Genomic DNA, 13,175 nt, shown 5'->3' on the forward strand with positions numbered 1-13,175 from the left:
GGCCAGCTCAATATCACTCATGTTGGGGGCACCTATGGTGGCCCGAGCACTCTACCAGGAAAAATGGAGCTCGGGAGGGCCACATGGAGCCCTCCTGAGCTCTGTTTTTGCTAGCAAAGGGTTGCAGAAGATTGCAGGGCTGCAGGAGGCAATTGCAGCTGAAAATGGAGCTTGGGAGGGCCATGCACGGCCCTCCCAAGCTCCGTTTTTGCTGGCAGAGGCACCGTGTGTCAATCCGCTGTTTCCAGAGCACCCTGTGGACCAGATTGGGCCTATGGACCTTGAGTTTGACACCCCTGTTCTAGATAAACAACTGCACTAAATTTTTCTGATGAAAAACCAGCAACTTCGGTCTTCTAAAAGCCACTTTGGTGTTGTGTTAAGACACCAGTTTGTGAGTTCTAGTCATGCCTTAGATATAAATCCAATTTTGTGATCATGTTGTGCCAGTCACCTTTTCTCAGCCCTAGGAAGTGGGCACTGGCAAATCTCTTCTCAAATCTTACCACAAAAAAAGGGCAGGGATGCCTCCAGGCAGTTGCCAGTTGCCATGGACTTGAAATAAAATAAAAAAAGGAAAAGTTTAACGTGCAAGAATTGGGTTGACCTTTGTTCAGATCTTCCCAAAACAAATTCCCTTGAAGATCATAGGTGTCCAAATCGCCCATTTGCAGTATCACGATTCTGGCTTACTACAACGATGCTGAGACTAATTTTAAATGAATCGCCTCACAATCACGTTTTTATTGGATATGCACACCGAAAAGTAAAGCCATATTTCAAAGTACAGATTTCAAGCATAAAAAACAACACAGAAAATTATCTAGTTTACACAAACCTTGAAAAATGTAGAAATCTGACTTGGATGAAAGGAGGAAAATAACAAGCCTCTCCTCTATGCAGTTTGACTCATTTGAAAAGCAGAGTGCTGCCTACATACAATCAAAGAAGTGGCATGTCTTACAAAATGTGAACATGGAGCAAAGAACACATGTATGAATACCCCATGGAGTGGTCCAGGGAAGACAGGGTCCACATGTTTCATTTTTAAAGGTACAAGGAATTGGACCTTTAGCTTATGTAACTTGTCGGAGGACAGGAAACAAATTTCATGCTAGAACAGCTGCCATTTCCAAGGTCTACAATATTGCTGCCACCGCCTCCTCCTCCTCCTACAAAGCAACTACCTCCACCTAGGCTGTGCCCACATCCATAGCCAAGACCGCTGCCAGCAGCAGATCCTCCTAAAACACGTGAAGTGGTAACAGCTGCGAAAAGAAGAGACAGAGAAGACTCTGAGCATTTTCTGTTCTTAGAAAGGCAGCTACCTTGTAGAAATAATATGAAAGGTCATCACTATGGACTCTGTCAAGTCCATCCTTCCTAAAATGGGACTTTCAAATATTTCCCCAAAATGAAATGATTTTGAAACCTCTTTATTTTATTTTATTTTTCAATGGTTCCGAAGATCAAATGAAAGAGTATGATGATCTCACTTGAGATCAAATGCAGGAATTCCAAGCTCATATGAGATCTGAGGATGAAATTACTAATACATTGCGAGATTTGGTGGTGATCAGAGTTCCTGCAAATTTGCTTCTTGCTTTGAGAGGCCTGAAAAATTTGTCCTATCTACAGGGTGTTTAAAATGTAGATAAATGCAGATTTTCAGCCCACTATATTGGTACTATATTGGCATAACACACCAAGAACTTTGCTGTGTTGCTGCTAGTGTAATTGTTGCAGTTGTAATAGCAAAACCAATTGCAGAGGAAGAGGCAGGACAGGAGGGCTGAGGGACAGCACAAAGTACAGTTCTCTCTATCTAAATAGAGGCAATGAGCCTCTTAATCACCACTGTGCAGCAAAAGTTTTATAATGTGAATATTCTTCAGCATACTTACAGATGTTCACTGCATCTGTGGAATCGTTTGCCAATCTGTAGGAAACAAAACAGAAGGGAAGCATAGGTAAGAATTCATAAGAATGCCAAAAAGGCATTAAGAGTTGTTAACTTAATTTTGCAAAGCTTCTTCTCTGGTAACACTGTATTGCAAACTAGGGCATGTAAAACCTTTGCTAGACCTATTCTCGAATACAACTCATCTGTCTGGAACCCACAGTGCATATCACACATTAATAAAATTGAACAAGTCCAAAGATATTTCACGAGAAGATCCTCTATTCCTCTGCTCACAACAGAATACTTTACACCACCAGGCTTGAAATATTGGGTTTAGACAATTTAGAACTACGTCACCTTCAGTCTGACCTGACCATAATACACAAAATTATCTGCTACAATGTCCTACCTGTCAATGATTACTTCAGCTTCAACCACATGAGCACATAATAGATACAAATTTAAGGTAAACCACTTCAAACTCGATTGCAGAAAATACAACTTCAGAAACAGAGTGGTCAATGCCTGGAATGCACTGCCTGACTCTGTGGTTTCATCCCCAAACCTCCACAACTTTAACTGTCTACTGTTGACCTCACCCCATTCCTAAGAGGTCTGTAAGGGGCATGCATAACCGCACCAATGTGCCTACTGTCCCTATCCTATTGTCCCCAATTAACACATTTCCTGTGTTCATAATCATGTTTATACTTATATCTGTTACCTTATACATACTTGACAAAATAAATAAATAAATAAAATAAAATAATTCAAATGTATTCTGAGCATATATAATTAACTGAAAGAAAACCAATGTTGTATGACTATTGTTGCAAAGTCATCAAGTCCTTAAGGACACTGAAGAATGAATTTAAAGAGAAAGAGGGTCACTGAACCCACACAACTAGATGCTAATAGGAATGGAATTGAGGGAGGGGAGATTGTGGACTGAACCCAAGTCTTACATGTTATTTTGTTATTCAAGTAATAATAATAAAAAAGTAGACTTTTAGTACAAAGGTTTGTACAGATCTGTAAAGATTCTACTTAGATGGACTATCACTGACCGATATTCTTCTCCTTCCAGGAGCGCCCTGTAGGTAGCAATCTCAATATCCAGGGCGATCTTCACAGTCAGTAGCTCTTGGTATTCCTTGAGTTGCCTGGCCATCTCTTGCTTGGCTTTCTGAAGGGCATCCTCCAGTTCAGCCAATTTCTGCCTTGCGTCTTTGAGTGCCAGTTCACCTCGGTCTTCTGCTTCAGCAATCTTTGCCTTTAGGTTAGCACACTTAAGGAAGGGAGGAAAGAGAAATTAGCATAGAAGATCATCTCTTCAGAACAGAGTAAAATATCTTAAGTTATGTTATCCCATAAACAGATATGGTAAACCTATATTGGCCCAAGACCCATCCTTGGGCTTTTGTAGGATCTCCAAGGACGCTCCAAAATGTCGAGGGATTCCTGCTCCAGACATTGCAAGCATGCATGGTACTAATAAAATAATATGACTATGTGCAAAGTATTCCAACTTTGGAAGAGCCCTTTTGAGTATAGAATCATACAATGATAGGGCTGGAAGGGACCTTGGAAGTCTTCTAGTCGAATCTCCTGCCCAAGTCAGGAGTCCTTATACCATCTTGGACAAATGGTTGTCTGATCTTTTCTTGAAAACCTCCAGTAATCAAGCACCCACAAATACTTCTGGGAAGGGAGTACGTAAGCTTGCAATGAAATGGGACATTTCCAGCATCCTGTAAGCAGCAATTGGTCTGTTGCATTGTAACAAGGGATAGGATTTCCTTTTCCCCACCAACCTTTTCTAGTTAGTGCACTAATAGGATCAACCATGTTGTGGTTGCTTTTTGCTTAGGCAGGATGGAGTGTAGTATAAATGGAAAGTTGGAAGAAAAAAAGACATCCAGGGAGAAGATGGATACTTGCCTTTGTATGCTGGCCAGGTGAGTTTAGTCATTTACAATACCAATTAAGTGACAATTATGTCAGGGTTCCAAATAACAGCCCTAATGATTAATAATTTTAACAATTAATAATTATTAATGAATGAATTAGACTTCTAGCTATTTATAAAAGAATAATTGCTTTTGTGAAAGTTATGAGGATGGACATCATAGTAAAGTAGTAATTGTCCGTGAGCACTTCCTCTGTATTTCATGCACAAATATTGCTAATTTTGAAGTTAAATATGTGCAAAAATGTAGCACTATATTAAGATAAAAAAAGAAAGCATTTCAACCTGGGAATAATTGATTAGGGAAGTAATATGATGACATATTATGATGTTCTTTCAAGCCAGAAATGTGGCTGAGCAGAATCACTGTATGATCACAACTCTGGGAGAAGGCAGTAACCTACCTGCTTTTTCACACCTTCGATTTCAGCCTTCAGTCTCTGGACATGTCGGGTAAGTTCTGAAATCTCATGCTTGGCGTTGCGAAGATCATCAGTGTGCCTTCCAGCAGTATCTTGGAGTTCCTCGTACTAAAAAAAAGGTGGAAGGCAGCTACTGTAGTTTATTAAATTGAGTGAGTCAGATTGATTCATTTGTGAGAGTGTGTATATCTCTTTGTCTAGTGACCTCCTGCTATCTGGTGCCTCAGGGTATTTTGCATCGCAAATCTTACATTTATTTATTTGTTTATTTATAGTTCATAAGTCTAAACTACCCATCTCCCTCAAAGATGGGCTCTGGTGGTGTACAATATAATATAACCAATAAATACAACATTAATTAACACTAAATTTAAAAACTAAATTAGGGTCAAACATTTTAAAATTATAGAACAACTAGATGTGCTTTGCGATGAAACTATGTGATTGGGCTATGCAGGAGAAATTCAGTTCACAATCCGTTGTCTCAGTGGTGATTGATAATTTAAACACATAAGGGAATATTGTTCCTGCTGCCTTGAGTCTGGAAGCATTTCCATAGGTGGAAGGTGTAGACATTTTGGTGAGGTTTAGTACATTTAGTACTGTAAGGCCACAGGCTGCTCCTGAGGGAAGGAGTGCCAGTTTGAACTGAGATAATGGAATGTGAGGTAATTGGCAGTTGGAACAGAGTTCTTTTCAGGTGGGAATAGAATGTCTGCCTCCTTAGCATCAGAGCATATGTATCGTTTTGGCGAGGTCTCACTCGCCATCTTCAGACTGGTGTTTTCGGCTTAGAGAGTGGTCGGAGGTGCTGTCTTTCTATAAATCTTGGTTTTGTTTCAATAAGTGGATTGATTGGCTGTGTGGTTGTATCATGATTGGTAGATTGGTGCTGATTAGTGCTGGCTGTGTGTCCGTTGTTGTTTTGTGTTGTAACGGCCTGGGTGGTGGGTGGGGCTCATTTATTGACTAGGGCTGGTTTCCAGGTGGGAGGTATCATCATGTTTATTCATGTTGTGGGGGTGTTTTTCTATTTCTCTACACACACACACACACACACACACACACACACACACACACACACACAAATTGAAATATAAATACTGTATAAGAAATACTAATGATCTGATGGTCATTTTGAAAAATCCTTTCTTAGCAAGCACTTAGAAGCCAAGAGGAACATACGTGGCAAATTTCAAGTTTGTAGGCTTTATGATTCTGGAGATTTCATGATGATGTATGAGTGGTATTTCACTTTTATATATAGAGAGATGACAATTAATCATCAAAGGGCAAAAAATCCTAAAATGGTATTAAAGTTGGATTATTACATTTCCCAAACTGGGAATTCTAGCTGAGAAGTAGGAAGATTGTACCTGAAGACACCTGGCTGGGAAAGCTGCAGTATACACATCTATCACAATCTCCTTTGGAGAAAGTATCTTTCTAAAAGTGCAACTGGAGCAAATTCAAAAGGAAATAGGGAGGAATTAGATTTTCAACCCTTGTACTCTACGAGAGGCCAAAGTGGCATGCAGTTTCTCTGACTGCTAATAGATTTACAAGAAGTGGTTGGTGGGACAATGAGAAAGAAGAAGAGGCAACGTCCCTCCAACTGGCTTGGCTTTGCTAATTCCAATTTTGGAAGAAAACATTTGGCCTCTCCCCACAGCTTATTCATTGTAAGGCAGCAACAGTTCACCACCCAACTTTCTGGCTGATTATTTACCTTGCTTTGGTACCAAGCTTCAGCCTCCGCCCTGCTTTTCTTTGCAATGTCTTCATACTGGGCTTTGACTTCAGCAATGATGCTGTCGAGGTCCAGATAGCGATTGTTGTCCATGGACAAAATCACAGAAGTGTCAGAGATTGTCCTCTGTAGCTCTTCCAGTTCCTGTACGTGTGATAGAAATAGTTCACTCAGAAAATATACACAAAAAGATTAGGCCTTGGCAAGTACCTAATTCAAAATTTAGAGTTTAAATTTCTTGTTTATTGAGGGGTGAGGGAGGGACAACTTCTCACTGTGAAACTATTTCTGGAAAGTAAATGAATACAGTAGCTATCTCTTTGGCAGGATGTATTATTGCATAATAGAGCACAGTTCAAAGAAAATACTATTGAGGCTTACCATTTCATGCAGGACTCTGAGGAAATCAATCTCCTCAACTAAAAATTGTAATTTAGTTTCTAGTTCTGGTTTGATCATGTAGGCAACATCCACTTCCTAAAAAGAAAACACTGGATTTAAGGGCAAGAAGTTGAAGAACTACAGAGTTATTAATCCATTATTATTTCCTGCGTATTATTCAATATTAAAATATGTATAGCTATATGTACAGTATGTATGTATGCATGTATGTAAATGTACTTGTTTCTGGGATAGTCCCACTTCCTTAAAAGGAAACACTGAATTTAATGGTGAAAAGTTAAAGGACTGTTTATTAATGGATTATTATTTCCTGATTATTATTTGGCATTAAAATACAAACACACATACATATATATTAATTGTACTTGTTTCTGGAATAGTCCCACCTTTTAACATCACAGCAAGGGCTGCCTTTTTGCAAAGTAGCTACCCTGCCAACAGACTCTCACCTTCTTGAGGATTACAAAGTCATTCTCTGCTTCTGTACGCTTATTGATCTCATATTCATACCTATTTGGGGAGGAGAAAAAAATAACACCTACTTAAAGAAATCTAGTAAAGCTGCTGCCATTCTTAAACGTTTTTAAAAGGGTCCTGACAATATCCCAAAGATGATTCTCAGATGTGGCTGGTTAATTATCACAAAACAGTCTGAGAAAATTTGCTTTGTTACTCAACTGTAGACTTACAAGGCCTGAAGGACAGACAGATAGAAAGATGGACAAAGTTTTGAGCATTTCTACACAATTTCATTCCCTGACAACAGCAGTTGAGGATGGCTTAGGTCCGTCATACCTGGACTAGACAAGGCTGAACAATCATGCTTCGACAGCAAAGAGTTAGCAATCCTGTATTCTCTTTGCAATCTGATGGTTATCTGAATTTGTGCAACCCGGGAATATTAACTATACTGAGACCCCAGGGAGTTGAAATCCAAGTACATGAAGAACACCTGATGGCCAAGAACCAATCTGTGGTTCTTTTATTCCCTCACACCTAGCTGGTAAACTACTTTGGCACTTTTGTTTTTAACAGAACCTATTGTGAGATCCTTAGATGCAATATCAGCAAAAGTGTAAATGAGCGAGCAAAAATTTAAGAGCCACTTTGGGGTAGTAGTTAAAGCACCAGACTCGTAACTGAGAGAGTGTGACTTTTAAGTCCCATCTTAGGTACAAACACAGCTCAGTGACTTTGGGCCAGTTACTCTCAGCTCTAGGAAGTAGGAAATGGCAAACCACTTGTGGAAAACCTTGCCAAGAAAACCACAGGGGCCATCGCAGGCCATCGCCTGGCATTAAAAAAAAAAGCCTGACTTGCTGGAATACACATGCATAAAAGTGGGAGTAAGATGAACCTTGGACCAAGCTGAAGCTAAAGGTTTAAAAGTCTTACTTGCTCTTGTAGTCCTCCACAAGGTTTTGGGTGTTACGTAGCTCTCCATCCAGCCTTACTCTCTCCTTCTCCAGATCATTCAGCTGTGTCCTAAGATTGTTGATGTAAGCGTTAAAAAGTGGCTCAATGTTACTCTTCACAGTTTTCTGGTCATGTTCCTGCAGCAGAGCCCATTTTGTTTCCAGCACTTTATTCTCTTGCTCAAGGAAACGCACCTGGAGGCAGAAAGACACGGATTTGGGGGTTGGAGGATTAAAGAGGCAAATCCTTTTGTAATTCCTGCCATAGTTCTCAAATTGTTTTGATGTATTTTTGAGCAGACAAAACACCTACTTTTTTCTTGCTTTAATTTCCTTCCTTCCTTCCTTCCTTCCTTCCTTCCTTCCTTCCTTCCTTCCTTCCTTCCCTTCCCTTCCCTTCCCTTCCCTTCCCTTCCCTCCCTTCCTTCCTTCCCCAATAGTTAGCCTTCCTGTATCTAGTGCCCCCTAGCTATGAGTTCACTGCATAACCTTGGGTCAGTCTCTGTCTCCCAGTCCAACTCATCTCACAGGGTTTTCTTGAGAAAATAGAAGGAGAAAGATGTGTAGGATATGTTCGCTGTCTTGAGTTATTTGAGTTATAAAAATAATAAAGACGGTATACAAATAAGTAAATATTCCTCTAGGCTAGTTTGTGTATGGGAGTGTAGCTACCAGTGCAATGCTGTACCTCACCAATGCTGCAATACTCCTCTCAAAAACTACCCCATTATTGCATAAATATTTCTAATAAACACTTTGAAAGGAGGCAAATTGCAATTGTAGATAAATGAGTCAATGCAGGAATGAATGAATGAATTCTAAGCCTACTCAGGCATCATCTTGCACACTCTTTGAGTGTGACATTTGCCTCTACCATATCTCACATTACTCATCATGACTTAATTCTTTCTTCAACTCTGCAAAAGCCTTTTTTTTTCTGAGCAAGAACTACATCATATTTGCATGTTTTATATTTCTAGGCTAAAGGGTCACAGTCATGTGTTTCAAAGCAGTTTGATTCATGGTTACTAGTCAAGAAAAAAAGATTATGTGGCTCCAAATTCCACCTCAGGGTTGTGCCTTCTCAATGGCCACCCCAACCTTTTGGAACAGGCTCCCAACTGAGATCTGAGGGATCCCTACCAGAGGTGGTATTCAGCAGGTTCTGACCAGTTCTGGAGAACCGGTAGTGGAAATTTTGACTAGTTCGGAGAATCGGTAAATATACCACCTCTTTGTCCCCATCTATTCTCTGCCTCCTGAGGTCCAGCTGATTGGGAGGGAATGGAGATTTTACGGTATCCTTCCCCTGCCACGCCCACCACGCCCCACCACGCCCACCAAGCCAAACGCACAAAACAGGTAGTAAATTTTTTTGAATCCCACCACTGATCCCTACCCATTTTGACCTTCTGGAAGGTCATGAAGACCTGGCTCTTTCCCCACTCATTGGACTGGGATGGGTGTGTGTGGAGCAGTGAGGATGATTGTCTGGCACTGGGGGGAGAGTACTTTTTCTTTTCACTGTTAGAGATAGATGGCCAAATGAGACCAATAAATAAATAAACAAATAAATTTTGTCTGATTAGACCTCATTTCCCCATTATTAATGTATAGTGAAAACCTCTATTGACCTACTGAGATTTGTGTCCAAGAAAATATAATCTTAACTTTAGAAATGTTTCCAGTCTCTCTTTCTGCAACAGGCAAAGAAATCCCTATAAGCATAACTCCAATTAGGTTGCTACTGCAAGTGCAGCAGAAAGACTAGGGAAAAAAATGTGCAGCACTGTAATCTCATCTGGCTGGTGCCAGCCAGTGATAAATCAGTGAAAATTGAAAGAGGAGCTGGAGGAAGGCTCTTGAGTTCTTTCCCCAAATCATGGCAACCTGAAATAATAAAAGAAAGCATTTAATTATTCTCACCTTATCTATGAAGGAGGCAAACTTGTTGTTGAGTGTCTTCATCTGCTCTCTTTCTTCTTTGCGGACCTTCTCTATGATGGGGTCAAACTCCAGTTTCAGAGGCGCCAACAGGTGGGAATTGATAGTTACTTTTTGGATTCCACCTGGTGGGCAAACTGGGAAGCCAGCATCCCCCCTTCCTCCGCCAAAACCAGCTCCACCTAGCCCATAGCCTCCACCAATACCACCACCAACAGCATAGCCATTATAAACTCCACCACCATACCCGTAGCCTCCACCGAAGCCACTGCCATAACTGCCTCCAACTGCGATTCTCCTGGGTCCACCAAGATTGTAAAGGCTTCGGCTGCCACAACCAGCCCCACCGGCTTGGCCCCAGCCAGCACTTCCAGCACCACAGCTTCCACCTCTGCCCACACTTTGTGAGCTCCAGTTGTTGCGACCCAAGTTAGGTAAAATGGCAGATGAGTTGCTGAAGCCTCTTCTCTGAATTCTGACGTTGGCTCGGTGAGACATTGTAGTTCGTGATGAGCTGAAGAACAAAGATGCAGAAAGAGTTACAGGGAGAAAGAGGAGACACAGTCTGTGAAGCAGAGGCAGGTGTAGTTGTGAGCTCTAGGTTTTAAGGTTTCTTCTCTTATATAGATTGCCAAGGAAGTGGGATTGGTTGTGATTGCAGTGGATCATCTTTCTGAATAATATTGCTGGGTGTGCCTTAAGGCATTTTGAATTTTGACATCAGTCTGTCCTGCCATACACACCTCAAGTAAAGGCTAAATGGAAGTGCAATCAGCTAAGACATGCTTGTTTGTCATTTGGGAATAATGAATACTTCCTTCAAGTTAAGCACTAAATAATGGAAATGAGCCAGAGAAATGTATCCAAGGAGGAACCACAACAAGAAGAAAAAAACCTAGTGGGAAATCTTGTTCTATATAAGTTGCTCTAGCTTGTGAGGAAGATGATCGGAGGGTAAACTTGGATTTGCAACTCCTGCTTGAAGACCATGTGGCCAATAGGGCCTATCTTCATCCTGTGTACTAATTGCACCTATTGTTCAATTGCGAGGCCCTTTAGACAATCACTCATGCTGTAATCACTACACATTGGATTCTTGCAATCTCCTCTATATGTCCTTGAAGACCATTTGGAAGTAAAAGCTGGCCCAAAATTCAGTGGTATAGGCATTGTTGGGCATGCTCTTATAACTCCATTAGAGGTGGGTTCCTACTGGTTCAGGCCTGGCTCTCCGAATCGGTAGGACCAGCAGGCTGGCCATGCCCCTGAACCAGTTCCCTGTCGCTGCTCACGTCCATCGGATGGCAAGCTGACCAGAGCTGGGAAGCTGCTGCTGGCAAAGAAGCCTCCCAGCTGCCTCTTTGAGTGCTGGAGGATCGGAGGCTTCTTTTCCACTGCAGGGTGCCGAAAAGTCCTCCAGCTGGTGAGAAGAAATCTGTGTATGAATGAAGATGATTGCAGCGACCGGAAGTCTTTTTGGCACCCTGCAGCAGTGTCTGAGTGGAAAAGAAGTCTCTCGGCTTTCAAGTTCAGCATCAGACTCAGTCCCTTTTCTCTGTGCCCGAGAAAGATCAAAAGGTATGGAAGAGCTTTTAAGGACAAAGTCGGCATAGCCGCCTAGAGGTAAGAAAACAAACTACTGAGGGAAGGAGCCCCCATGAAGCTGCCACCATTGCAGGGCCCCCTCCCCACAGCTTGGAGCTCCAAGCGGAAGAGGTCTTCAGTTGTTGCGAAGAAGCGGCAGCTCTGGGTTTGCCATGCCCACTTCGTTCTCTTTGAGAGCTGCTTTGCAAACAAGGCAGAGGCTCCACATGGATGGTGAGGGAAGGGTGCAGTGGAGGAGGAGGATGGCTCTCGGAGGAAGGAGGCAGGGATACCAACCTGGGGATCGCTTACCACTCGCTACTGCCTGCCTGCCCGCTCGCTCGCTCGCCGCTTTCCTGAGAAGGGCCTCAGGAGGCTTCACTGAGCCATCCCAGAGCTGTGGGAAGTCTCCCCTTCTGGGAAACCTGACCCGCTGCTCCCACAAGAGGCTCAGCCTGGGTCTACCAGGGCTTTTAGGCAGTGGTCCCTTCAAGTGGGGCCCAAACTGGCCATGGGGTGGGCAGGTGGGCCTCTGACCACCTCCCACCCCAGGGAACTGCTGTGTCCCATTGCAGGCATTGTAGGCATCTGTTGCAGACACTCAATTTCATACGCTTTCTGCCTCTCCAGTAAGATCAGGTGGAGTTGGTTTGCTTCAGGTCCCTTCTATCAATCAATGCCACCAATGAAGACATCGAAAGCATGCCTTCTCTTTCACAGTGTCTGAACAGTATCACACCAGAAATTGTTATTGGTTTCTACCCAATTGAGGTTATGGAGGTCTTTAATAACATGGTTGTTTCCCCGGGTCTGGGTGTTTTGTGGGTGGGATATTATTAAGCAGTCACTCTCATTCCTTTTTATAAGCCATGGAGGCACAGTGGTTAGATTGCAGTACTGCAGGCTACTTCTGCTGCCTTCCAGCTGCCTGTAATTTGGCAGTTCGAATCTCCCCAGACTCAGCCTTCCATCCTTCCGAGGTGGGTAAAATGAGGACCCAGATTGTTGTGGACAATATGCTGACTCTGTAAACTGCTTAGAGAGGGCTGAAAAGCACTGTAAAGTGATATATAAGTCTAAGTGCTATTGCTATTATTGTTGTTTTTTAAGCTGTCCAGAGTGAATATGGAGCCCCTTAAATAACCCACTAAATTAATCCACACTCCAGAGACAGAGATCAATAAAATATTAATAATTTCAATAACATTCTGGCAACCTTAATAAGGTTGTCAAACATCCAGCACTTATGAGATCATTTTTAAAAACCCACTCCACAGCAGAAATTGTGTTGGAAGTGGCCTAATATCATCCCACTCTTGCATCATGTGAAGCAATTCAACAATCCAAAACAAAAACAAAAAATTCCCACTGCAATCATCTCTGTGTGTACTGGGAATAGTGTGTGTGTGTGTGTGTGTGTGTGTGTGTGTGTGTGTGTGTGTGTCTGTGTGTCTGTGTGTGTGCTGCAAGTCAAACCCAACACCTGGCATCTTTATGGAGAGCTCCATGCCATTTCCTGGGCAACTCTCCAGAAGTTGGTTACCATTATCTTGGAGATTTATTTTTTCTACTTCCCAGTCCAAGGTTGAAAGAGTGACTGGTGCAAAGCCACCCAACTGGTCTCTATGCCTAACTAGGCCTGGCTGTTCTCAGTCCATCACCGTAACCATTTATCACACTGACTCTCTTACTTGGGATTAGTTTTCATTCAACACTTATTTCTGAGTAACAATGCAGTAGACTACATGGTGGGATTTCAGATAAATATTTACCTCTGAGTCAGTGG

At 42.1% G+C, this 13,175-nt stretch overlaps 1 protein-coding gene across 1 annotated transcript; it reads right to left on the reverse strand.

Annotated features, from left to right (window-relative positions):
- Nucleotides 1–713: 713 nt before the first annotated feature.
- On the reverse strand, nucleotides 714–10,325 carry LOC148048250 (keratin, type II cytoskeletal 6A-like). Its single transcript, XM_087707873.1, has 9 exons — nucleotides 9,788–10,325; nucleotides 7,842–8,056; nucleotides 6,896–6,956; nucleotides 6,426–6,521; nucleotides 6,024–6,188; nucleotides 4,277–4,402; nucleotides 2,971–3,191; nucleotides 1,905–1,939; nucleotides 714–1,268 (listed from the first exon to the last, which is right to left on the reverse strand). The coding sequence occupies exons 1-9, from the start codon at nucleotides 10,301–10,303 to the stop codon at nucleotides 1,072–1,074; spliced, it is 1,632 nt and encodes a 543-aa protein (XP_087563999.1). The 5' UTR covers nucleotides 10,304–10,325; the 3' UTR covers nucleotides 714–1,071.
- Between the last annotated feature and the right edge of the window lie 2,850 nt (nucleotides 10,326–13,175).

This window comes from Thamnophis sirtalis, unplaced genomic scaffold (genome assembly GCF_051295495.1).
Source record: "Thamnophis sirtalis isolate CommonGarterSnake01/CBP01778 unplaced genomic scaffold, rThaSir2_p1.2 scaffold_3, whole genome shotgun sequence".
NCBI lineage: Eukaryota > Metazoa > Chordata > Lepidosauria > Squamata > Natricidae > Thamnophis > Thamnophis sirtalis.